Source organism: Carcharodon carcharias, chromosome 20, assembly GCF_017639515.1.
Source record: "Carcharodon carcharias isolate sCarCar2 chromosome 20, sCarCar2.pri, whole genome shotgun sequence".
NCBI classification, from domain to species: Eukaryota; Metazoa; Chordata; class Chondrichthyes; order Lamniformes; family Lamnidae; genus Carcharodon; species Carcharodon carcharias.
In genome coordinates this window covers 97594331-97621961 of record NC_054486.1, presented here as the reverse complement: position 1 = coordinate 97621961, position 27631 = coordinate 97594331, and the positions used below count along the sequence as shown (strand labels likewise).

The window sequence follows — 27631 nt, the reverse complement described above, 5'->3', positions numbered from 1 at the left end:
GGGTTGACACATGGCAAGTAACATTTGTGCCACACAAGTGCCAAGCAATGACCATCTCCATCTAACCATCTCCCCTTGACATTCAATGGCATTACCATTGCTGAATCTCCCACTATCAACACCCTGGGGATCACCATTGACCAGAAACTGAACTGGACTAGCCACATCAATATTGTGGCTAAACGAGCAGGTCAGAGGCTAGGAATCTTGTGGTGAGTAACTCATCTCCAGATTTCCCAAAGCCTTGTCCACCATCTACAAGACACAAGTCAGGAGTGTGACGGAATACTCTCCACTTACCTGAATGAGTGCAGCCCCAACAACACTGAAGAAGCTTGACACCATCCAAGACAAAGCAACCTGCTCAATTGGCACCCCTTCCACAAAAATTCACTCTCTCCACCATCGATGAACAGTGGCAGCAGTGTATACCACCTACAAGATGCACAGCAGGAACTCACCAAGCCTCCTTAGACAGCACCTTCCAAACCCACGACTACTACCATCTAGAAGGACAAGGGCAGCAGATACATGGGAACAACTAAACTAGAGAGGTTTAAGATATTGTTACTCACATGCACTCGAAAAGTCATGATGCGCCCAACTTCCTGAGGGTCCTTCCAATCCCAGGTGACTAAGCATGACCTCGGATCCAGGTAGTTCCCACGGACATAGTCATAAATGGTGCGGTTCCCTCGCCTACCTCTGTTGTCATTTTGAAGAAAGCTGATGATCCGTGCCAGAAGCTCATAAAGGAACTTGGCAGTAAAGAAGAATGCAATGATGGAAACTGCGATCCCACCTGTACGTGGATAGACAAATCACACCTTAGCTAATTTTATTTTTCCCCAATTAACAAAATGGGGACATGTAAATATTACAAAAAGACAAATTCTTAGTGGTTTAGCCAACAGAAACTAGATGCAAAAATATGCAACAATGAATCTCTTGATCCCAGAGACAGTGCTGCAAGACACAGTGAACTGTGCTTGTTATTAGGGACTGGTGCTACCAGTGAACCATGTCAAATTTGTCAGAAGCAGAGCATTAAAACCCTACCATCACAAGTCATTCCCACAGGTCTGAGCAGGCTTACTGAATTTCTATTAGAGTGAGAGTGTGTGAAAGCGCATGTGCGCATGAGGTATGATTTTTTTTTTTAAACACAGATCTCCCCTCAGAGTTCAATTACTGAGATTTACAGCCCTAAGGAAGCAATTCAAATGTACTCACCAACAACGATAAACATCAGGTCTCTCTTTAGAGTGCAAAGTGTGATGCTAGAGGCAAAAAACACTGCTCCCACTAAAGAAAAGAGTTCAAATTAATGATAAACAAACTTCACCTAAATTGAGCAAAAAGGAAAAAGCAGAAATGCATTCTTTTTCTAAATGATTGAATTTTCACATACCCACTGACCACTTTTCAACTCTGCGCCTTTGGACTAAGTTATGAACAAGCTTTAGCTTGTGCTCCCACTCCAGATGTGCCCTTGAAATCTCGAGAATCTTCCTGCCGAACCTATGGTAGTCACCGTAGAAGTAGCCCCAGGTTGTGAGAGCAATTTGCGACTTGCTGTTAAACTGAACCAGATCGGTAAGGGTGCTGCAGCCCAATGATTTTAGCCTGTATGGAGGCAGGGAATCAGAATGCTGATATTGCTACTCAAGTCAGCTACTTACCACATTACATTTGGGGTGCATTAGGAAAGAAACAATTCAAAAACGTCTAGTGAGAGCAAGGAATAAATACAACCCAATCATCTTAGAAAAATGAATAAATTTATTAGAATGCTGAAGAATCAATAAGTTTGGTAGATGGTAGGAAGGTGATGCATGCTATTTTTCAGCACTTTCAGAAGATATTTGCCATGGTCCAAATTTTAAACAAGGAAGAGAATCAATAACAGATGTACTAAGGGCTAACATGTAAAAATCACCAAAGGAGAGTCTGAAGGTAAATTAAGAAAATCCACAAGCTAAGCCAACTTTAAGAATGACTTTCTTTGGCTTTAAGTTATTGATAAACTACCCACTACAATAGATGGTGCTCTGCTCAAGCACTCAAAATGCAAATGGGTCAAATTCTGTTTCATTAGAATGTAAATATAAAATTAGAGCAAGAGAAAAGTTGAAAAACAGATAGAAACAAAAATAAATGTAAAAACTGCTCTAAGTAGTCCAAACAGCACCTGTGAAGAAAATAGACAAGTCAACTGCTGTGAAAAAATGGAGAATATAATGAAGGTCTGAAGCTATTAAAATTAATGTCAAGGGTGCTACTGATACAGAATGCCTTTGTCAGTGTTTACGGCAGAAGTAGAGCAGGCGCAGGGGAGGGGAAAAGGACAGGTTGCCATTTGGGGTAAAAACATTAATTGGAACAGTCCTGGGGTGAGGGGTGCAGCAAACTGATTTTGGCCTCTCATGAATGGATGCATCACATGCATTGCCAGCATTGTCTATTTAAATTTCACACCTGAAATACAGATCATGTGTTTCAACTTCTCAACATTTCTATGGCTGTGACTCTCACAGAGTTATTACTTATTCACAGTCTTTGCTTCTGTAATTCTCCTTTCCACAGTCTAAGATGACTGTTAACACCCAATAACTTTTTCCTCTCTCAATTTGTTCATCTATTTAATGTTCCCCCTTTTCCCTCATTGTTTTCTGATGCTATTAAAATGCTTATTCATTTTTCAGCTCTGAAGGTGAGCATAGTTCATAATTGACATGTCTGTACTCTCCAATGCTGACTGAGCTGTGAGATTCCAGTAGTTTCTGTTTTTGTTTCTAAAATTGGCAGTTTTTTTTTTGCTTTTTATTGTGAAAAAATATTTCTGTTCCGAAACAGGACCTAGCTGATGGGCCTTCTCCTTCCTACCTCCTTCCCTAGTACCATCACACCAGTCTCCAGGACCCTCTTTTGAACCAAATGCTTTTCCTATCTCTTTGACCTCTATCAAATCCACATGGAACTAAGAAGCCCTTTCTAATAACTCATACACTCTTGAAGAGGATACAAGAAAAATCTTGTTCAATCTTTTTCTCACCCTATACCTTTAACCTCCCTCTAACAATTTTTGCCCACTTAACCAATACCACCACCATGAAAGGCTCCTGAGCTTTCCTCTTTCATTTTTCTCAAACTTCACCACACCCTCCTTCATGCATTCTTAGAGTTGAAATTAAGACTCATTACATAGAGTCATAGTCCATATTATTTCCCAGGACCTCAAGACCACAGAACTCATCTTTGCTTGTTCCTATAAATCCTTAGGCTTTTAAAACATGCAATCACTAGTTCTTGATTTTTTAACTAATTTTCTCTCCTACTGTTGTGAACTTCGACTTTGAACCATGGGGCCTACACATACTGTTTAATTGTAAAAAAAATAGTAAAGTGAAGACAGAGATTAGGACCACTGTTTCAGATATTTGCCTTCAGTGGCCATTAAGACAAATTGCTTCTGATATTCCTACATTTTTACAGATTGAAAGTGCAATTTTGAAATATTAATTGGATAGATAGTAGGAAACAGAAGCCTCACATTAATGACAACAGTTTCAATTGGACATTAGTGACCAAGTGGAGTTCTCAGTGATCAGAGTTCAGCACTATTCGCGACTCCTCACAAATTAAAGCAATCCATGTCAAAACGCTGCAAGAGCTGGACAATATCCAGGCTTGGGCTGACAAGTGGCAAGTAACATTTGCAACACACAAGTGGCGGGCAAAGACCATCTCCAACAAGAGAGAATCTAACCATCACCCCTTCACATTCAATGGCATTACCATCGCTGAATCCCCCACTATCATTCTGGGGGCTACCATTGACTAGAAACTAAACTGGACTAGCTTGTGGCTAAAAAAGCAGGTCAGAGGCTAGGAATCCTGTGGCGAGTAACTCACCTCCTGACTCCCCAAAGCCTGTTCACCATCTACAAGGCACAAGTCAGGGGTGTGATGGAATACTCTCCACTTGCCTGGATGACTGCAGTTCCAACAATATTCAAGAAGCTTGACACCATCCAGAATAAAGCAGCCTGCTTGATTGGCACCCCTTCCACAAACATTCACTCCATCCACCACTAATGAACAGTGGCAGCATTGTGTACCATCTACATTATGCACTGCAGAAACACACCAAAACTTTTTAAGTAGCACCTTCCAAACCCAAGACCATTACCATCTAGAAGGCAGTAGATACATGGGAACACCACCACTGGTCAAAATCCTGGAACTCCCTCCCTAACAGCACGACCAACATCACAGGGATTGCAGTGGTTCAAGAAAGCTCACCACCACCTTCTCAAGGGCAATTATGGATGGGGCAATATATGCTGGCCTAGCCAACAATGCCTACATCCTGTAAATAAATTTTTAAAAAATTCCCCCGTCCTTAAAGCTAAAAAGGCTTCAAGTAAATAGTTAAAATTTGAACTCACCATTGTTCATGATTAAACAGCTTATTGCAAAAAAAAATGGATCAAACACTCAGATGGACAGATGAGTCACAACTTTCCAGAGAGATTTCACAGTGGTTGTGAGTTTATAGGTTAAATACCTCAGTTGCACAGACTAGTTAAGCCTCATGTTCAATGCCTCGTAGCCAATCTCAAGTGACAGTATTAGTAGGGGGAGTAGGCTGGGGAAGGGGGTGTGTTGTGGGGGTGTGATTGGGCTCAAATCGGAAGATTAAGCAGGGAAAAATCAACCAAAGTTCTCACTCCTGATTGCCATTCAGCAACTCATGCTCAAAGTATGCATGCCTGATGTCAGATGAGGACACGGGCAGGTTGGCCCTCAGGAGAAGACAAGATGGGGGAAAAGGCAACACACAAAATGCATTATATTAGTAATGTAATGAGGCTTTAGGCAGGAAAAAGAATTTAAATCTATCTCACCTATCTTCAGTATTCCCTTGAATTGAAGAAGAGTCATACAGACTCGAAATGTTAACTCTGTCTTTCTCTCCACAGGTGCTGTTAGACTTGCTGAGTTTTTCCAGCATTTTCTGTTTTTGTTCGAGATTTCCAACTTCCGTAGTATTTTGCTTTTATTTCAGTATTCCCTTAATGCGTTTCTAATATCCTCAAGTCTCATTTGTTGACAAGAACCTCTCTAATTCCTCTCTGAAATCCGTTAAAGTTTCTTGTTTCACCACCTGGGCTGGTAACCTTACTTCTAAACCCACGAACCATATCACTGAGAAGGCCATGGGCAGCAAGTGGATGAGAACGCTATCACCTGCATCTTTCCCTCCAAGTCACACACTGTCCTGCCCTGGAACTATGTTGCTGTTAATTCATGGTGACTGGAACCCCTTGGCTAACAGCACTATGGGTGTGCCTGCTTTACACCACCACCTTCTCAAGGGACATTAGGGATCAGCAATAAATGCTAAGTTTTACCAGTGACACGAACATCCCATGAACAAATATTTTTAAAAAATCTATCTAGGTACTCACCAGCCTTTTAGTAGGAAGTTCATCCTGCATTTCCTAATTTCTTCTGTTGTGCTTAATTTGTAAATATGGCCTCTTGCACCTACTGCAAGCTTTTAAATTGATAGCATTCCCACCTCTGAATCATAACATACAGGGTTGATACCCCACTCCAAACAAGTGGAGACCTCAGCTCTGGCTTAGAATTCTGGATTGACACCTAGCAGGATACACCTATCTGATGAGTATTAGTGACCCTTGCTCCTCATCATATGGATTATGGAAGACCATAAAACCTTCTTGTATATAGGATTAACCATCCTTCATGTTTCAGCCTGTCTGACTGCAAATCTGTAGTAATCTGATGTGTAATATACCTTGAAGACAAATGTTGTAATGTAAGATCACATGATCTTGATACCCAATAGCAGAGAAGAGCGGGCTACATCTGTAGTCAGTAGTCTTGAGTTAAGAGTCTGAAGAGTAAAGACAGAGTTTTGAGTTGCAAGCACAAAAGTGTAAGCTGCTGAATTCCTTTTGTAAATAAACAATGTGTTTCTTCTAAGAACGGTCTACTGATCTTCTCTGTCTTGGCACCAACTCGGTCACCCCGAAATAAGTGTGCAACCCGGATCCTTTAGCCCCAACAAACCAGGGCACTGGATCCAACAAAATCCTTCTATTACTTTACATTATTCATCAAGGGAAGAGGATAAAAATATGAAACAAACTGCCCATTATGCTGTACAGAGCAGAAATACTTAATTTAATTCAATTTGCCCAAATTTTTCATAATTTTAAACACAATCTTCTCAAGAGAGAAAAGACCCAGGGTAGTCAGTCTTTCCTCATTCATCATTCCTTTAAGTTCTGGGATCGACCTTATAGCCCTTTTCTACAATCCCTCCAATAACTGAAAATCCTTTTGAAATAGAGAGACCAAAATGCCCGCAGTACTCTAGGTGTAGCTTCACGGTGGCCAACTAGTTTTAAGTTGCTAAGCAGCCCAACATTCTCTTGGTATTTTTTTAAAATCAATCTGGGAACACTACACTGATGCTTTTAGCGATCCGTCCAGTAAAATCCCAAGATCTCTCTCTTGCTCAGATTGTACAAATGCATTCCCATTTAGCACATCGGCAACATCTGCCTTTGTCAAATTTCGTAAGCTTCATATATTTTCCCTATTAAATTGCATCTGTCATTAAAAGGAACAAGGGATAAGGCAATGGAGTAGAGCCAAGGTAGAAGGTCAGCCACAATCTAACTGAAGAGCAGAGCAGGCTCAAGGGTAGCATGGCCTTTTTTGTCCTATTCCTTACGTTCCAATAATTTTATTTTTCTGGCACTTATCTAACTTGTCAAGATCCCTTTCAATTTGTGTTCAATATTGATATTCATAATTTTTCACTTCAGCATCATCTACAAATTTGGGCACAATTTTCTCCTTTTCTATTTATTGTTATTTACCAGCTAGCCATTTTCACATATTACCATCTAACCCCAATGAGCTTGGAATGTAAAATTACTCTCAGCTTCTCTCAATGTCAGCTTATTCATTAGGATGATGGGTGTGCAAGTGAAGTCTTACTCTTCTACTGCCTTTCTCCAAATCTGGAAATTATTCTCCTTTAGAAAACCAAACAAGCCCAAGGGTGAAAATTTGATTCTTATTCTATTGTGAGCCAAAGCATTAACATAAATTCTAGAATTCTGGGACATTACAATCAAACCTCAATTGTACAATGTTAAATTGAGGACCTGCCCAGTGGACAATGGAAACTGATAGATAACCAAAGTTCCATTGTCTTGATTAATGCCACCCACAGACTATTTTGTTCAAACTTGGACCTATAAGGGTACAGCCACTGTAAAAAAAGGCTGAATGACCACCATCCTATCAAAACCTTTGAATTGGTTGCACAGCTGTATTGCATGCAATGTGCTCCTGGCTGAATTTGATTTTCATAAATTAAAAATAATTCACTGAAATTCAACTTCTCGGTCTGGTGCAGCACAGTTCAGAATCAGATGAAGCTTTCTGGTTAGACCCAACAATTTATCTTATCTTAGAGAGAAGGGATATTTAGTATAGGTTAGCTGCAGGTTACTGAAAGATTCTCATGTCAGGTATAACACAGGTTGCATGCATCCAATGTACCCGAATCCCAACATCAAAAGAATACTCTCTGGTGCAATTATATGACGTCCACTTTCCATATCAACCTTCTTTTGGGTTCAGAGACTGAAGTTTCCAAGTTGATGCTAATCTGTATTAAAAAGGCAGCTTTTTACTGTGGCCTATACTAGCTCAGTCTTATTTAATATAAGTTAAAAGCAAAAACAGGCCAGTTGGAAACCATAGGTTTTGCACAACTGCAGTAATATTGACTTTGAATCTATATAAAGTAAAAAAAAATCAATGGCTGGACTGCTGGATACGGGATACAGGGTGGGTTTGAATCCAAAGCATCTGACACTCTCAACATCTGCCTACCACAATCATGAGGATTTTATAGGATTCTCTGCAAGACTGTCAAATGAAGTACCTCACAACCAAGGCACTTTTTGACTCTGGGAGATGGAGAGAAATAACATGACCATTATTGCCAAGCTTTGCATATCTCCAGTTGGTTGTCCTAGGGCTATGTATTTGATACCATTTATGGACAAGCACTTATTTGTGGACAGTCTGACCCTTCCCAGCTGAAATAGGCAGCATACATCCAAAAGAGGATGGAAATTCAAGGATTATTTTATTTTAAAACATACGTGTGGAAGTAGTGCTCCAGGCCCTGGCTGAAGAGCCACTCCTGCAGGGCTAACTCCTTCACCAGTTGGTGTTGGGCTGCTTTTATCTTCTGAACCGCACCGTCTTCCAAGGAACCTCCCTTCAGAAGCGACAAAGTACTCAGCACTGCTAGCTCCTCTAAATTCTGCACATCTGCAAATAAAAGACATGGAATAAGCTGACTTTGCTCTTTAACTCTTGGACTGATGTGATTACCAATATTATAGTGACTCTGCTGGGGAAACAAGATTTGTATTGTACAGAAAAAGACAGACTTGCATTTATGTAGCACTTTTCATGACCACCAGACATCTCAAAGCATATTACAGCAAATGAAGTATTTTTGAAGTGTAGTCACTGTTGTAATGTAGGAAATGCAGCAGCCAATATGCATTCAGGAGATTCCCACAAAAAGCAATGTCATAATGACCAGATAATCTACTTTTTTTGTGACGTTGACTGAGGGATAAATATTGGCCAGGACACAAGGGAGAGCTCCCTTGCTCCGCTTCAAAATTGTGCCATGGGACCTTTTACATCTACCCGAGCAGGAAGATGGGGCCTTGGTTTAATGTCCCATCTGAAATGACTCACTCAGTGCTGCACTGGAGTGCCAGCCTTGATTTTTGTTCTCAAGTTTCTGCAGTGGGACTTGAATCCAGAGAAAGCTGACTGAGCCATAGATGACACAAGTGAAAAGTGGAGTGAATGACATAAAAGGCATAAAAATCCTAATTATTGCAATTTCCAGCCTGATTTTATGTCATTTGCTTTTAAATAAAGAAAAAAAGCCCTAGACTAGCTTTTGGCTCAGGGATCCTATTTTTAATTTTTTTTAAGGGGAAAATAATATCAAACAGTGGTGCGCTTTTCAATTGTAACAACCAACACTGATAGTGACGAAAGTGTTGAGGTATATTAGCAGAACCAAAAGCCAAGATTAATCAGGAGCTGTAGTCCTGAGATAATGAATTCAAGTCCAGGAACCCAGATCAAGGACCTGTTAGAAGTGAGGGATACGAAACCACAGTCCCCCCCAAAAAAAGCCAATTAAGTGATAGTTATTTGGCATTACCACACACTTATTGCTACACATTGTAACATAACCTAACCTATTGCGCAATAAGCTGAGATTCCAACAACTGTTAACTTCATTCCTTTATTGAGTCAGTAAGGAAGCTATTATCTGTAATGTACGTATAATAACAAATAATACTTGCATTTATATAGAACTTTATATCGCATCACATACTATGAATCTAATCCAAGTGAAGAGACATTTATATAAACAAGCATGTATATTGATATTTTGAAACAACAAAATCCAAATATAGGAGGAACAATCATTAGTACCTGAAAAAGGCAACAAAACTGTCAAATACATAGTTTATTAGAATAAATTTTTTCCTTTCAAATTTCTCTTTTCTGTTTCCTCTGAGGTTGCCAAAAGCCTTGTACAGGCATCTAGCCTTCATATCTGGACCTCCTTAATAAGCGCTTTCATACACTGAGGAAAAGGGAGCCTCACTGTTATATATGGCGCATTCAGTTAACAAGGACATGCTCAACTTTCCTTTCTAGCCCATGGCCATTGAGGCTTATTTCAGTGGTCCCTGCCACATTTCCCATTACCCTTGTCTAAGAGCAGCCTACTCAGTGCCAAACAGGGCAATCTTGGGTTACATATTCCAAAATATATTTCCTCACTGAAGTAGTGCCAGGAGCTGTAGCATTTTACCAGGGGGCGAGAATTTATTCACTATTTCAGCCTCGGACTCTTCAATTCAAAATCCTAATTTCCTCTGTTCAGGCTGCACATTACCAATACAACAGCACTGCAGAAAACAAACAGTCGCATGTTCTAAAGTAATTAGCTGGATTTGATTTGCCTTAACTTGTTTTATCTGTTGCTGTCTGCATAACTGCCAGCTAAGGGATCAATGGCAACCCAGCCTAGAGAATTTTCGTTTGGAGAGAGTCTGCATGACTCTCACTTATGCAAACTTGCATAAACAGCACACTCTTCTGAAATCTGTAATTAGGACTTAACCCTTTTCTGTTCTCAATGATAAAGAATATTGGGCTGATTTTAGATAACCTGCATTTTCACATGGTAAACACACAGCACACACTGCAGTGAACATCCTGCCAGTCAGTTCTGAAGAGTGAAACTACCTGTTACAGAAGCAGCTGAATCGGAATCTGGTGCATAAAAAAGACCCACGAACCTAAGGTGAACATGAGGAGTAATGGGTGAATCTAATTTTTTTTTGGTGGGGTGGGAGTAGATTTTTTTGGGCTATGGACAGCCAATAATGCTTTCAAAAGCAATTTGCCAATAGTGAAGAATAATATATCATTCAATGAGCAGGAGAAAGCTGGAAGAGAAGAAAAAAAATCAGAAATCACAAACACTTAATCAAACAGCATTCCTATGTACACATCAAACATGGAAACATTCTGAAGGCATTACATGTTTAACAGGAAAGCTGATTAGAATCAATACACTAAAACATGCGTTTTAACAAAGCCAGCAAGATATTTTTAAAGTACTTTAGTATCACCAGCTCCCTCTTCTGTTAAAGAACAGATAGTGCCAGAAATTGTGGAGAACGAAGGGTCACTAAGTTCTCATTTAAAGTTGCAGCTGCGCTCCTGAAAAGTGCGACTTTAAGTGAAGCAACTTTAAATGAATCAGATTTTCCCATTAAAACCTACGTAAATGAGTGCCAGCCAAAAAGGAGTTATCCAGCCTAACCTCAACTTCCAGCTCTTGGTCCATATGTTAAGGCACTTCAAATGTATACCCAAATGTTATTTAAACGTGATATGAGTTTCTGTCTTTACCACCTTTTCAGGTTCAGTTCCAGACCCTCGCCACACACTGGTGGAAAATTTTCTCCTCAACTCCCCTCTAATCCTTCAATTAATTACTTTAAATCTGTGTCCTCAGGTTATTGATCCCTCTTATAGGCAATATGGTCTTCCTATCCACTATCTAGGCCTGTCATAAATTTAAAGATCTAAAATCTCCCCTCAGCCTCCTCTGTTCCAATGAAAACAATCCCAGCCTATACAATCTTGCCTTGTAGCTAAAATTTTCCAGTCCAAGCAACGTTCTTGTAAATCTCATCTGTATCCTCTCTGGTGCGATCATATTCTTCCTGTCATTCAGTGACCAGAACTGTACACAGTCCTCTAGCTGTGACCTGACTAGTATGTCATGACATCAAGGGATATGGAGATACTGCAGGAAAGTGTCATTGGGGTAGATGATCAGCCATGATCTAATTGAATGGTGCAGCAAGCTCAACAGGCCAAATGGACTACTCCTGTTTCTATGTTAAAACGTTATATAGTTCCAGCGTGGCTTCCTTGCTCTCATATTCTATGTCTCAGCTAATAAAGGGAAGTGTCTTATATGCCCTCTTAACCATCTTACCGACTATTCTGCTACCTTCAGGGTCCTGTGCATGTGTATTCAAATGGTTCCTCTGCTCCTCTAAGCTTCTCAGTATCCTACCATTTATTGTTTATTCCATTGTCTTGTGTGCCTTCCCTCACATTTGTAAAAGAGGTGGCTAGAGATAGTGGGTGCATTGGTTTTGATCTTCCAGAATTACCGAGACTCTCGAATGGTCCAATGGATTGGAAGGCAGAAAACATAAACCCACTACTCAAGAGGAAGAGAGGACACAAGCAGCTGTTAAAATCACAGACCAGGTGACCACTTTGCAGAGTATGCAAACACAACCCCAAGCTTCTGGTTGCTTGTCATTTTAATTCTCCACCTTGCTCTCATGCTGACCTTTCTGTCCATGGCCTGCTACAGTGTTCCAGCTTTATCCCTCCATGTTGCACTCAGATGGTTTTATGTAACAATTCACACCACAGTTGGACTCAACCTTTATTATATCCATCACCACTCTCTGCCTGTCGCATCATGAAATCTTTTGTTATTAATCTTCTCTGGCCTCCACCCTATGTTATGATATGGCAGGTGGCATTTGCCAGGCTGACCAAATCCCAAAGGGAAACTTGGCCCTGCTATCGCAACAATTTTGCAATTTGTATTTATTAAGAGAAGGTTTGTGCACTGAAGTCAGAAGTAATGAGTCCACTACCACCTTTAGAAATTTTAAAGATTAAATTGAAACATTTATCAACAAAAGAAAAAGGTAAACATGCAAGATTACAGTTACACAGTTACTTAGCCTTATAACAGTTCCCAAAATTTCTACTTAACTAGACTCCCAACTACACACCCCTTTCAGGCAACAATCCAAAACAGTTTATGAATCTATAAAGCATCCAACAAGATTACAACAAGCAACCACTGTTGCTCTAAGGGAGGTATTTTACAAATTCTTTCTCCCTCTCACTCAACAATGAAATGCCAAAGGCTTTTAACACCAGCTTGGTTATTGGAACAGCAAACTTCTCCAGGGCAGCTAGAAACTTTTTCCTCAAGTCTGTTTCACACAGTGCACCTTTCAAGATCTCTCTCAGCCACTGCCAGACAGCTTTCCATCCTTCTTTAAATATATTTCTTCCTTTTTGATCTATAAATCCCATTGTTTCCACCTGTCTCTGGAAGTTACTCTTCCCAGAATATAAAAATCTTTTATGTTGTCATTATATGAACATAAGAACTAGGAGCAGGAGTAGGCAATTCAGCCCCTCGAGCCTGCCCCACCACTCAATACGATCATGGCTGATCTCATTTCGGCCTCAGCTCCAATTTCACGCCCTCTCCCCATAACCTTTCAACCCATTACTAATTAAAAATTTGTCTATCTCCACCTCAAATTTATTCAGCATCCCGGCATCCACTGCACTCTGAGGTAGTGAATTCCACAGGTTCACGACCCTTTGAGAAAAGTAATTCCTCCTCATCTCTATTTAAATCTACCATCCCTTAGCCTAAAACTATGGTGTCTCATTCTAGAATGCCCCCCAAAGGGAAACATCCGCTCCATGTCCAATTTGTCTATCTCATTTAGCATCTTATATACCTCAATTAGATCTCCTTTCATCCTTCTAAACTCTAGCAGGTATAGGCCTAAACTGCTCAATCTCTCCTCATAAGGCAAGCCCCAGCACTTCTGGAAAAAATAAATGTAATAATCATTATCTTGCCAGCTGTAAACATTTTACCATGTCCCTTTGAAAATCCAACCACCTCTCCGCTTATCTAAAAATGCAAATTCCATTTTACTTAGCTCATTCATTAGCATTTCAAATACCTGCTTTTTTACACTTAACTCCTTTGATGATGCAAACCTTGCAGTCTAACAGTCTACAATTTACTTAAATTATTCACACACACACAAACATATACATACACACAAACATAGGTCTGCTTTAAAGTATCCCACAACAATATCAGGAAAAATATGATAGACCTTCGACTTTGTTCTTCCTGCCCCTTCCACTGGCTTAAAAATTCATATTTCAAGGCTACATTTGCTGCCACCACAAGTGCAGGGGCGCATTCACCAGACATTCGATTGCAGTGCCTATGATGTCACTGACGACTCGGGTAACTGTCTGCATCAAAGAATTGGACCATCCATAATGCTGAGCAATGAAAAGATATTCAAACAAGTGCAGCATCAATAAAATGTTTTTTTTCACCATGGTTAAGGACTTCAGTTTTCATTAAAAATTGAACCCCAAAACACCGGTTAAAAATTCTGGGATCGCAATTGCGATTTGCTCACCACCCTGCCTGCTGCCTCACTGACCATCTCGCTCTTGACCCCTCATTGCCTCCCTCCTGCTCGCTGCCCTGCTCCCCTCACTATCTACAGGCAGCAAGGGGGATGGCGAATGAAGAGGCCAAGGATTGGGAGCAGGATGGTAAGAAGTGACAAGTGGGGTGATAAGCCAAGTGGCAAAGGAAGTGGCAAGTGGGCAGCATGCAAGGTGAGCAAGCAGGCAGTGAGCATTCAACGGGCGACATCTATGGCACCATGTGTCTATGTGCAGAGTTCCAGGCACAAAATGATGTCGTCAGCAGCACTGACTTCCTGTTCTTGTGTGGTGGCAGGAGATCCAATGATATTTCTATTTTTCTTCAGTTCTGATGAAAGGTTATCAATTTGAAACATTAACCCTGTTTCTCTCCACAGATGCTGCCTGGCCTGTTGCGTCTTTCCAGCTTTTTTTTTTATTTATGAGTTAACAGGTCTTTTTCAGGATGGCATGGTGTCACTCACTAGTGGAGTGACACAAGGATCAAAGTATGACATCAGCTATTTATAACCTGTATCAATGTCTTAGATGAGGGGATCAAATATAATATATCCACGTTTGCTGATGATACAAAGCTAGGTGAAAAAATAAACAAGGAGATCACAAAAACCAGTTAAGTGATTGAGCAAAAACAGAATTACCTGGAAAAACTCAGCAGGTCTGGCAGCATCGGCGGAGAAGAAAAGAGTTGAAAGTGATTGAGCAAGAAGGTGGCAGATGTGGGGGAAGTGTAAAATTAACTAGTATGGTAGGAAGAATGGAAAAGTACTGGTTAGCCTTTATAGAATGGGCATTGGAGTACAAGTAAGGAAGGCTTGTGGCAATTATATAGGGCTTTGGTGAGACCGTACTGGATCAATGTCTACAGTTTTGACCTCCTTATCTATGGAAGGTTTAACTTACCTTGGAGAGGATGTAACAAATGTTCACTAGATTGATTCCTGGGAAATGAGAGATATCCTATGGAGGAGACTGAGTAAAATAGGCTTATAAAAACAAAAAAACTGCGGATGCTGGAAATCCAAAACAAAAACAGAATTACCTGGAAAAACTCTTCTCCGCCGATGCTGCCAGACCTGCTGAGTTTTTCCAAAATAGGCTTATATTCCTTGAGGGTTAGAAGAATGTTCTCTTGAAGAAGTGGCCTTACCATTCTTAGAGGGCTTGAGAAGGTAGGTGCTGAGGGGCTGTTTTGCTTGACTGGAGAGTCTAAGACTAGGGGGTCATAGTTTCAAAATAAGGGATCTGCCACTTAGGGCTGAGGTGAGGCGAATTTGTATCATTTAGAGGGTTGTGAATCTTTGGAATTCTCTACCTGGAGAGCTCTGGATCTCAGTCAATGAGCATATTCAAGACTGAGATTGATAAATTTTTGGGCACTAAAATAATCAAGGGATGTGGAGATAAGGTGGGAAAGTAGAGTTGATGCAAGTTCAGCCATGATCTAACTGAATGGCAGAGGAAGCTTGAGACCTTATTATCCTACTCCTGCTTCTATGTATTACGTTCTTATAAAGATTACTAAACTTCAGTCCAATGTCTTTAATTATCTCATTGTACAACCTCTGTACCTTCAGCTATTGCCATTTATCCACCTGACAGGGAAAAAAAAATAAACAGAGAAGCAGTTTTCACCATTTCTTTAAAGTCAAACAAGTCAAAAGGCAAATTTGGTGGCTTTTTACTTAAATGCTCATAGTATTCGGAACAAAATAAATGAATTAATGGTACAAAGAGAGATTAGTGAGTATGATCATATAGCCATTAATGAGGCATGATTACAAGGAGATCAAAGGTGGGAACTAAATAATCAGGGAATGAGACTTTTCAAAAGGACAGGCAGGAAGGAAGAGGAGGTTGGGTAGCTTTGTTAGTACGAGATGGAATAAGTATGAGAGCAAGAAATGATCTTGGATCGGAGGAAGATGCTAGTGGGAGTAATCTATAGGCCCCCTAACAGTAGCTATGCTGTGTGACAGAGAATAAACCAGAAATAATGATGGCATGTAAAAATGGCAGAAGATTAGTCATGGGTGATTTTAATCTCAATGTAGATTAGGAAAATCAAATTAACAGAGGTAGCCATGTGCAAGAATTCATAGAGTGTATTCAGGACAGTTTCCTAGAACAACATGTTGTGGATCTAATCATGGATCAGACTATTTTGGATCTGGTAATTGTAATGAGGCAGGTTTAATAAATGATCTCAGAGTAAAAGATCCCCTAGGAAACAGTGACCATAACATGTTGGAATTTAGCATTCGGTTTGAGTGAGAAACTTGGGTCAGAAACAACTGTGTTAAACTTAAATAAGGGTAATTACCATGGAATGAGGGCAGAGTTGGCTGGAGTGGACTGGGAAAGCAGTTTAGCAGAAAAGACTGTTGATGAACAATGGCAGACGTTTAAGAAAATAGTTCATGACTCACAACAAAGATATATCCCAGTGGGGAAGGAGGATTGTAGGAAGGGGATAAACCAACCATGGTTAACTAAGGAAGTTAAGGATGGTATCAAAGTGAAAGACAAAACATACAATGTGGCAAAGATTAGTGGTAAGCCAGAGGATTGGGAATGTTTTAAAAACTAACCGATGATGACCAAAAAAAAAGAGAGAACATAAATGTTGAGGGTAAACTAGCAAGTAATATAAAAATAGATAGTAAGAGCTTCTTTAAATAAATAAAAAGGAAGAGAGGCCAAAGTCAATATAAGCCCCTTAGAGAATGAGGCTGGGGCAATAATAATGGGAAAGCAGGAAATGGCAGAGGAGTTGAATAAATACTTTGCATCAGTCCTCATGGTAGAAGACACTAATAGCATACCAAAAATACTAAGTAATCACAGGGCAAGTGGGGGAAGGAATAAATACAATAACTATCACTAGAGAAAAAGTACTAGGGAAACTAATGGGGCTAAAGGCCGATAAGTCAACTGGACCTAATGGGTTGCATCCTAAGGTATCAAAGGAAATAGTTGCAAAGATAGTGGATGCACTGGTAGTAATCTTCCAAGAATCCTTAGATTTTGGAAAAGTCCCAGAGAATTGAAAAACTTCCAATGTAACACCCTTATTCAAAAAGGGAGGGAGACAAAAACGGTAACCTTAACACCTATCATTGGGAAAATGTTAGAGTCCATTATAAAGGATGCAATAGCAGAGCATTTAGAAATGCATCATAGAATCAAGTAGAGTCGGCATGGCTTCATGAAGGGGAAATCATGCTTAGCAAATTTATTAGAATTCTTTGAGGAGGTAACAAGCAGAATAGACAAAGGGGAACCAGCAGATAAAATATATTTGGACTTCCAAAAGGTGTTCGATAAGGTACCACACAAAAGGCTACTTAGTAAGATAAGAGCCCATGGTGTTGGGGGTAGCATGGATAGAGGACTGGCTAACTAATAGAAGACAGGGAGTTGGGATTTGGGGGCAGTGGGGTGGTGGGGGTGGGGGGGTACAATTTTCAGAATGGCAACTTGTATCTAGTGGAGTGCCACAGGGATCAGTGCTGGGGCCACAATTATTTACAATATATACAAATGACTTGGATGAGGGAAATGAATGTACTATCGCCAGGTTTGCAGATGACACAAAAACAGGTGGAAAGGCAAGTGGTGAGGATGACACAAAGCGTCTACAGAGGGACATAGACAGGTTAAGTGAGTGGGCAAAAACATGGCAGGTGAAATATAATGTGGGAAAGTGTGAGGTTATGCACTTTGGCAGGAAGAATAGGAGCTGAATATTATTTAAATGGAGAAAGATTGAAGAAAGCTGAAGCAGAGGGGGATTTGGGAGTCCTCGTGCATGAATCCCAAAAAGCTAACATTCAAGCTCAGCAGGTAATAGGGGAAGCAAATGGAATGTTCGCCTTTATTTCAAAGGGAATGGAGGATCAAAATAGGGAAGTCTTGCTAAAACTATACAAAGCACTAGTTAGACCACGCCTAGAATACTGTTAACAGTTTTGGTCCCCGTACCTAAGAAACGATGTACTGGCATTGGAGACAGTCCAGAGAAGGTTCACTGGGTTAATCCCGGGGATGGAGGGATTTTCTAATGAGGAGAGGTTGAGTAGGTTGGGCTTGTACTCATTGGAGTTTAGAAGAATGAAAAGCGACCTAATTGAAACATAAGATTTTTTAGGGGGGCTTGACAGGGTAGCTGTTAGAAGGTTATTTCACCTTGTGGGAGAGTCTAGGACCAGAGGGCATAATCTCAGAGTAAGGGGTCCCCCATTTAAGACAGAGATGAGGAGGAATTCTTCTCTGAGGGTAGTCAATCTGTGGAATTCTTTACCGCAGAGGGCTGTAGAGGCTGGGTCGTTAGGTATATTCAAGACTGAGATAGACAGATTTTTAATCAGTAAGGGAATCAAGGGTTATGGGGAAAAGGCAGGAAAGTGGAGTTGAGGATTATCAGATCTCACTGAATGGCAGAGCAGACTTCTGCTCCTACGTCTTACGGTCAGGAAAAATCATCTGATCTTTTCCAGATCCCACCTACATAACACTCTCATCCACAGATTACCATTTTCCTACACAGGAAGGGTCTATCCAGTTGTAGGATGATGTTTTCATAGTGAAGTAAGCAGTGAAAATTAAATAATGTCTGAACATGCCAGAAGTTTGAAATAGTGAGGACATCCCCAATAGTCACAGCTGCCCCAATAGCCTCCAGATCAATTAGCCAGATCTCCCATTCTTGACTGTTACACAGTGCATTCAACTGAAAATTGCTTGTTGAAAACAGAATTAAGGCTTATTGCAATGTCAACACAAATAGGATTCTGGCAGCCATCATCACAGATGAATAATAGTCACTTTGATGAAGGTGACTGCTGGAATTGTACTGCAAAGAAGAAAATCATTTACTTCAGAGGAGACGGGGGAGGGGAGAGGACAGTGAAGAATTATAAGTGTGACTGCACTTTTGGATAGCATGAGGATGTGAAAAGTACTATACATGTTATCTCTTTATTCCACCATCTTTAAAAGACTCCTTCAAGCCTATTGTTTTGTTATGCCTTTTGTCAGTATCACTAACTATTAGCATTCGACCTGTTCTATCCTACACAAAAGTGCCTTTGGGTATTATGCAAATACAAGTAGTTAGTGATCCAGAACTCAAAAATTACAGCCCCTGACCAATCTGAAAAATTCTCTCAAGAACAGAAATTAACCTCAAACTGACAAGGAATGTGCTTATTTACAGAAATTAGACTTTAAGGCCTTAAAGCGCAGTTTAGCTTAAAACAGTCAGACCTCTATAGCTGAAAAACACCATGTAATATTAGTTCCACTATAAATTGCCATATCATTTGAGTTATAAGTAGCTGCATGTGAAATCCAACATATTAGTATATAATATATTAAAGATAAACAAAGACACGGGTAGATTACAAATAAATCACTTTACTGTCCAAATACTATAATAAACATCCTTAATGAGATTTTCTTTTAAAATCAATTGTAGTTTACTGCTATTCAAAGTAAACATGCTGCATTTTGAATATTTTCACTGGGAAAACAGCCTTCGCTTACTGTCAGTAGAACAGTCCCAGATGTTAATGCATTTGGAAGAGACTCCAGACAATTATTTTATCATCTCCTCCGCAATAACAATAAAGAGGCTATTTGTTAACGTCTTTGAGAAACTATCACTGAGGTCCTCTACATGATTCAATAGATTGCACAATCTGAAGGGCACTGAATAAAATAATGGCACTTGTGAAGCACTAATCAAATTGTGAATTATATATGTAGGGCACATCATAGGGATTTCTCTATCATTTGAAGCAGGCGCATGAAGCATAAAATAATACTACACCCACATTATATAACAATGAACTGAAAGAAATTGCATTGGCTGCAGCTGCTTTGAAACTAACCTTAGAAGAAAGATTATATGAATTGGTTTACCCCATTTTAACAATATTCTCTGAAGAACAGATCAAGACCTTGGGACTTGACATATAATCAGTACCTCACCAAGTATTTATCCGAAGTATATCCCATTAGTGAAGAAATCATACTTTTGCTGTTAATTCACAGGATGTAGGCATCATTGACAAGACCAGCATTTACTGTCCAACCCAGATTGCCCTTGAGGAGTGGATAGTGAGTCGACTTCTTGAACCCCTGCAATCTGTGTGAGTTGACACACCCACAGGGCTGTTAGGGAGTTCCAGGATTTTGACCCAGTGACACTTAAGGAGTGACAATACAATTCCAAGTCAGGATGGTGTGCAGCGTGGAAGGAAATTGGCAAGCTTTGGTATTCCCATTTGCCTGCTGCACCTTTCTTCTAGGCAGTAGAGATCGTGGACTTGGGAGATGTTGTCAAAAGGAGCCTTGCTGAGTTGCTGCGATGTATTTTGTAGATGCATGGAGCTGCACTCATCTAGGCAAATGTGGAGTATTCCATCACATTCCTGACTTGCACTTTGTAGATGGGAGGGATTTGTGGAATCAGATGATGAATGAGATGACCTCCGCAGAATAGCAGCCTCTGACCTGCTCTCACAGCCACAATACTATGTGGCTGGTCCAGTTAAGTTTCTGGTCAGTGGTGAGCCCAGGGCATTGATAGCAAGAAATTCAGCTATAGTGAATCCACTGAACATCAAGGGATGGTGGTTAGGTTCTCTTGTGCAGATACTCATTGCCTATCATGAATGTTACTTGCCACTTATCAGTCCAAGTCTGAATGTTGTCCAGGTCTTTCTGCGTGCAAAGACGGACTGATGCATTATCTGAGGAGTTGTGAATGGAACTATGTCTTTGCAATCATAAGCAAACCTCCCCATTTTTGACTGTAAACTGGGGGAAAGGTCACTGATGAAGCAGCAGAAGATGGTTGGGCTTAGGACACTTCCCTGAGGAATTCCTGCAGTGATGTTCAGGGACTGAGATGATTGGCCTCCAAACATAAGCATATCCCTTTGTGCTAGATAGGATTTCCACCAGAAGAAAGTTTTCCCCGATTCCCATTGATTCCAGTTTTGCTTGGGTTCTTTGATGCCATAGTCCGTCAAATACTGCTTTGATGTCAAGGGCAATTAGGCTCACCTCGAGTCAGCTCTTCTGTCTGAGTTTGAGCCAAGGCTGCAATGAGGTCAGGAGCTGAGTAGCCCTGGTGGAGCCCAATCTGAGCATCAGTGAGATTATTGATGATTAAGTGCAACTTCATAGCATTAATTGATGACACCACCCATCATTTTGCTGATGACTGGAGCAGACTATTGGGGTGGTAATTGGCTGGAATAGATTTCTCTTGCTCTTTTTGGACAGCACAAAGCTGGGCAATTTTCCATTTTGTCAGATTGATGCCAGTTTTTGTTGCTGTATTACATATGAGCATATGAATTAGGAGGAGGTAATTCAACCCCTCAAGTCTGCTCTGCCATTCCAAAAGATCACGGCTGACCTGATTGCCAGGTCAACTTCACTTTCCTGTCTGTCCCCTATACCCTTCTGACTCCCTTGTCAATTAATAATCTATCAAACTCAGCCTTAAAAATATTCAATGAGCCTGCCTCCACTGCTCTCTGGGGCATGTTAGTGAGGAGCAATTTGCAGGATTGTGTGGGCCAGGTATGCTTTTATTGCATCAGGTGTTTAGGTCGATGTCAGGTGTGTATCTGGTTTTACTCTTAATAAACTTTTCTGCAGCAGTTTGATACAACTGAGTCGCATGTTAGGCCACTTCAGAGGGCGGTTAAGAGCCAGTGACATTGCTGTGGGTCTGGAGTCACAAACAACTTTGGACGGCAGATTTTATTCTCTGAAGGACATTAATGAACCAGATGAGTTTTTAAACGACAATCCAGCCGTTTCATGGTCACAAAGCTGAAATTAGTTTTTTTTATTCCATGTTTATTTAATTAATTGAATTTAAATTCCCAAGCTGCTGCAGTAGTGGGATTTGAACTCATACCTTCGGATCATAAATCTAGGGTCTCTGGATTACCGGTACTATGATATCAGTCAGCTAAATGGGCTTACAAATTCTGTTTTAAATTAAGATTTTAATTCACCTCTGATTTTGTTTGAGCTGCTTGAGCCACGCAGCCCAACTAAACATTCATAATCTCAGTCGTGAGGGACGTCACCAGCTTCAATATAGCATCTGCAAGTACTTGCATTGATCTGGTGTTTTGAGGTGCTTAAGCATCCTGGGGAACTTTACTGGGAAGGCTAACAAAGAGAAAAGAGAAAAGACCTGGTCTTGCTTGGCCACCTCCATGACTAGAAGTTCCTCATTCAAAAAGAATGAGCACAGGACATCTCAAAATGTTTTACAGTTTACACAGTACATATGAAGTATAGTCAATATACAATGAAGGAAACATGGCAGCCAATTTGTGTGCATCAAGCTCTCACAAACAGCAAAGCGATAATTATCAGATAATCTGTTTTTATGATGTTGATCGAAGGATAGTATCAGCCAGGACGCATGGGATATCACCCCTGCTCTTCTTCAAAATACTGCCAATGGGCATTTTAAGTCCACCCGGGAGGGCAGAGTGTGCCTTTGTTTAATATCTGAAACACAGTACCTCCGACAATGCAGTAATGTAGTACACTCTCAATACTGCACTAGAGTGCCCACCTTGTTAAACTGAAGTATTAAAGGTGCTGCACATTTTTAAATTCAGTGGGGTAGAGTTTCCACTCAGCATGCAAACAGGAAACTTTACCCTAATATTCTAGTTAGAATCACCAATATTATATTTTAAACAAAAACATATTTTAAATCTTACTTTTACATAGTGGTTTGAAATTATTAAAACAATCTGCAAAGCTCTTCCCAGTACTCATCAGACTGGCCATTTTCAGTACATAGGAGGAATCAGGTCTATTTTGTTTGTTGGGGGAAACACTAGTTTCAAGCAACTTGGCTGCCTCAGTATGCTGTTATAAACAGACTTCCATTTTAAAGTCTATTAAATATATGGTTAGTAAATACTATGAATAAGAATGTCAAGCACCATCACTGTAATTAACAAAGCCTTGATTTTTGTGCTCAAGTCCTGGAATGGAGCTTCAACCCACAACCTCTGACTCAACTGAGCCATGGCTGGTACTAAATAGAATCCAAAGGTAACAATTACAGAAAATGTGCAGTAATAAACAACTACTTCGAGACAGAGAATCAATGAGAGGTGGGGAAGAAAAAGAATATACTAACTGTTAGCACGTTAAACAGCTTTTATTCCCCATTTGAGTACCACATAGATAAGATCTAGCCTGAATAGGCAGAAAGCTCTTAGTGAGAATTTACTACTGATAAAATAGGTCAACAGTAGCCTAATTTAAAAAAAATCAGCTTCAATTCTTAAATTGAAATAGATGCTGTAATTAAAATCATTAAACTTTAGATACTGATAAGGTTGTCCCTGGGCAATTGATGTAAACCAAAAATTTAAATTATTGAAATATTAAGCTGCCAACTGTCTAGTCTCTGGCCCTTCATTCACCACTATATTTCTGAAGCTGTTCAATTGCCAAGCCATCCCCTCACCTGCTCATTTGATGCCTTAGTTCCCATTAAAAGCTACACCTTCTTTGATGTTGGTTGTTTCCTTTGGTCTGCTCTTCACTCCCTCAAGTCCAAGGGGTTCAAACATGATGTTTTGTTCATCCCTCCCTATTTCTCTTTCCCTGGCTTGCTATCCAGTTTTTATTATTATGTCTCTTATGAAATACCTTGGTATGCCTTTCTATTTTAAATACAAAATACAAATACAAGCTGTCATGGCACGCTTGTTTTATATCAAGAGCAATGATCAATTATTATTAAGTGTGTGTGGGGTATCAGGGAACATCTCACAGTGGGCATTCATAGCAATAAAATGGGGTCATCAAGTCAGACCATCACTAGGCTATCTAGGCTGGGTTTCATGGGATTTTCAGTATAACTTTGGGAAAGGTCATTAATACTGATGCAATATCACAGCTGGTTTACAGCTCTTTCCAGACTTATTTTTAATTCGTTCTTTAAATTATTAATTACTGAGACAACTAAGTGCAGTTCTAAAAGAAGTGCAGTCCAGAGCCCCAGATATTATATTAAAGTTGAGAACAGAACTAAGTAACAGCATTAGAAAAACTGTCACTAGCCTCTTACGGACAAATGCTTTGAGAACAAAAGAAATGGCCGAATGAGGATGTGAAAGACACACAACAGCAGTCCACACCTCAGATCAAGAAATCGCCCTTGTAAGAAATATGGTGCTCAATTAAACACTGGTTAAAGAATCACTAATAATATAATTCTGTAACAATGTGCCAAATAAAAACATGGAAACATTTGCAACAAAAATGTAACTTCGCATATAGAACACTTCAGTTATCTCTTTGTGGGTAGCTATGAGCAGGCTGCAGTTGCACATTTCCGCCCACTTGCAGTCTGACCCTGTTTCACAGATTACCTATAGGACAGCGAGAGACAGAACAGAAAAATCTCTATCGTTTTCAGTTCTCCATTTATTCTACAGGGAGATGTAAACATAACATTACAACTATTTGTTAATTTTGTTTTAAAAAGTAATCGTTTAAGAACACTAATAATGAACCTCATCATGGAAGAGTTAAGTGCAAATTCTCTCCCTCATTGTACTAATTTTCAAAATATAGGCAAGCAGAAGTCACATGCATCCCTGCAAAAGGCAAAAAATAAATGATTTTGAGGCATTTCCACCAATTGCTATTGGACATTCCTCTGCTAGTCAGCTAAAGCTGACACTGCTGGTTGCATGAGAAAACCTGACCACCTGCCCTGCCCTTAGTTGCAGCATTAGGAACCTTGGAAAGCTGCCATTGTAGTAATGTGCACATCCTAAAAGAAAACGTACACTGCTCCTTCGTCATCATGTTAAAAGAACTTAGAAAATAAAACGTCACTTGGCTTTCAAGTGAAATGTTTTAAAGCACCTCATGGAGTCACTTGGGGTCCCAGTCCTCACTTCTATCCAGTGACCCCTGAAGAAAGGAAGAAAGACTTGCATTTATATACACTTTTCACAACCATCAAATTTCTCAAAGTGCTTTACAGCTAATGAAGTACTTTTGAAGTGGTCGTAATGTCGGAAAATCAGCAGCCAATTTGTACACAGCAAACTCCCACCAACAACAATGTGATAGTGACCAAATAATCTTTTATGATGTTGATTGGCTACGACACCAGGGATAACTCCTCTACCCTTCTTGACTTGAAAGTTTGGAACATTGATCCTAATTCTTTTTCTTGGTCTTTTGTTTATTTTTCTTTTAGATATTTTATCCTCTTTCTATAACAAGTGTTATTTTCTACCACTACCTCAAAGCCTCTTTCCCATTTTCCCTCTAGTAATATTTTCCAATTATTACAACAGCCTTATTAACCCTGACCTCCGTCCCTAACCTCAAGCCTAGACTTTCTACCTTCCCCTCTATACTAATTGCGTTCTCTATTCAAATGTCGCTACATGGGCATAGTGCCATTTCAGATCAGATGAATGCCTTCCATTGTACTAGAACTCTTACTAGAATACCATGGGTTGGAAATTATGGTAGTTGCAGAAAACTCTGGTTAAGGTGCATCTGGAGTACCGCATTTAATTCTGGGCACCACACATCAGGAAGGATATAGTGATCCTGGAAGAAGTGCAGCACTGTCCCTCTGGAACCATAAAGGGTTAAATTATGAGGACAGGCTGCATTATTTAGGTTTATATTCCCTTGGCTATAGCAGATTAATTGAGATGTTGAAAGGATTTGATACGATAGATAAAGAGAACCTGAAAATAAAGTTCGTGACATCGCCTTCAGGGGCGATATCACGAAGCACTGCTTCATGCAATATGGCAAGAGAAATCTGGAACTCTTACCCAAAAGACTGCTGAGACTAGGTTAATTGAAAATTTCAAAACTTGATTGGTAGATTTTTGTTAGATAATGGTATTAAAGGGATATAGAAAAAATTCATTGGAGTTTAGATACAAAAATGGCAGAATAGGCATGAGACCCGAATTCCTGTTCCTGTGGTTCTAACTCCATCCGTTTCCTCAAGGTGAATCCTTCCCTCATGCACTTTCCCTACAGTTAGGTCTGCACCTCTGTTATTAAACTGTAAGTGCTAAAAGTGTTGCACATTTTGCTTCAATGTATAGTACATTTGTAAACAGTCACAACTGGTTTTCAAAGAGCAAAAACAAAAATTCTCTATAATTAGACAACTCAAATTTAAAAGTCCACAGCTTTTTAAAAGAAAAGTAACCAAAAGACATCAACACCAAATAACCAAGTAGACCTGAAAGATCCCAGATATAAAGGGAGAAATGACACATTTCACTTAATTCTTATATTGTGAACCATTATTGGTAGATATACAGTATTAGTCTGATAATTGTTTCCTGGGCATTTAAATAAAAGAAGCACTAAAATCTAGTTTTGATTATACTGTGCCTGCTCAATTTGTGCATTGACTCACTCTCAAAATTATTCTACTCAGACTGGTAAGCATACATGTGCCCTGTGAAAAATGAAAGAATCTGACTTAAGGTGGCTTTGAGACTTACCAGCAAACAAAATCTTATATTTGAGAAGATCATTAGTATTGAGCCATTCTTTAATCTGTTTCTCTCCAAGGCTCTTCCACCTCAGTTCCCAGGCCAGCACCCAAAGACAAAAGGACAGCAGGAAAGTCAAAATGCAGCGGTCCATCAGCACAACATGTATAATGCAACCCTGGGTCTTGGATTAGAGTTAAATATTGAGGTTCTCACATTTCTTTGTTGAGTTTTCTGTTAATTTGCAGTGGCAGCTTAAGAACATCTGTGCTCCAGGCTGAACAATACCAAAAAAAAACAAAGGCACCAGTCACTCCCAAACCAATATGTCAGCAGTTCATCGCTTTAATTTCAGTGTTCAAGCTCTTCTGCAAAGAAGAAAATACAGAATTTGAGAAAAGCAGAACTGATGAACACATTTTAATATACTACATGATTTCTGCTACATTAAAAATGGAGCTTGGTGTACACCACAGTAGGGAAAGTTGACAAGATAGAGTCTGATATATGTAACAGCTGATGGTCAATAAATCATGTGCAACTTGTGCCAAAATTTTCATTAAGCACTTCCACCCCCCAAGGTGTTGTGCTAAAGTGCTACAGAGAAAAACCTGCCCTGATTATGTCTCCCAAACACCACAGAGTACTGTGCTCAGATTTTAATAAAACCATAATTCCTAGCACCTGCAATTCTGTTTGCATACAGCAGAAACACTGAAAAATAGTAGCATGAGTGGGGAAGTGCATTATCCAGTAAAATTTACCTTTCAGCCATGGATCTAAATCACAGCATGGACTGATAAGAAAGAAGTCTCTCCTGTCTGCTGGCTAAAACATTTCTACATAAAATTGATTCTCACACACTCAATCCAGTTCCCTATGAGCCTGGGATTGTGTCGCTCATTTGGGCTAATGAAGGCTGGCAGAAAAATGGCAACATGGTTCATAGATGCAGCAGGTCACCTTGCTCTGAGTTTAAGACCGAGGCATATTGTTAGGACAGAACAGACAGGGTTTTGCCCTTTAACTATCTTGGAATTCTTCTGTGTTGATGATACTGGACAATATTCTATTGT

General features: G+C 39.9%; 1 protein-coding gene across 4 annotated transcripts in view; it reads right to left on the bottom strand.

The window, feature by feature from the left end:
• Window positions 1–27631, bottom strand: part of arel1 (apoptosis resistant E3 ubiquitin protein ligase 1) — a 74810-nt gene that overhangs the window by 46284 nt on the left and 895 nt on the right. The window contains exons 2-6 of one of the 4 annotated variants that reach the window (XM_041214535.1): window positions 26772–26923; window positions 8223–8394; window positions 1412–1626; window positions 1234–1305; window positions 576–802 (exon numbers count right to left, since the gene is read on the bottom strand). In XM_041214535.1, the coding sequence (XP_041070469.1) occupies window positions 576–802; window positions 1234–1305; window positions 1412–1626; window positions 8223–8394; window positions 26772–26820 (735 nt within the window). In that variant the 5' untranslated portion in view covers window positions 26821–26923. Of the gene's footprint in view, window positions 1–575; window positions 803–1233; window positions 1306–1411; window positions 1627–4910; window positions 5927–8222; window positions 8395–26564; window positions 26924–27631 lie in introns of those variants that run through there. The other 3 variants (XM_041214534.1, XM_041214536.1, XM_041214537.1) reach the window with 3 other exon arrangements.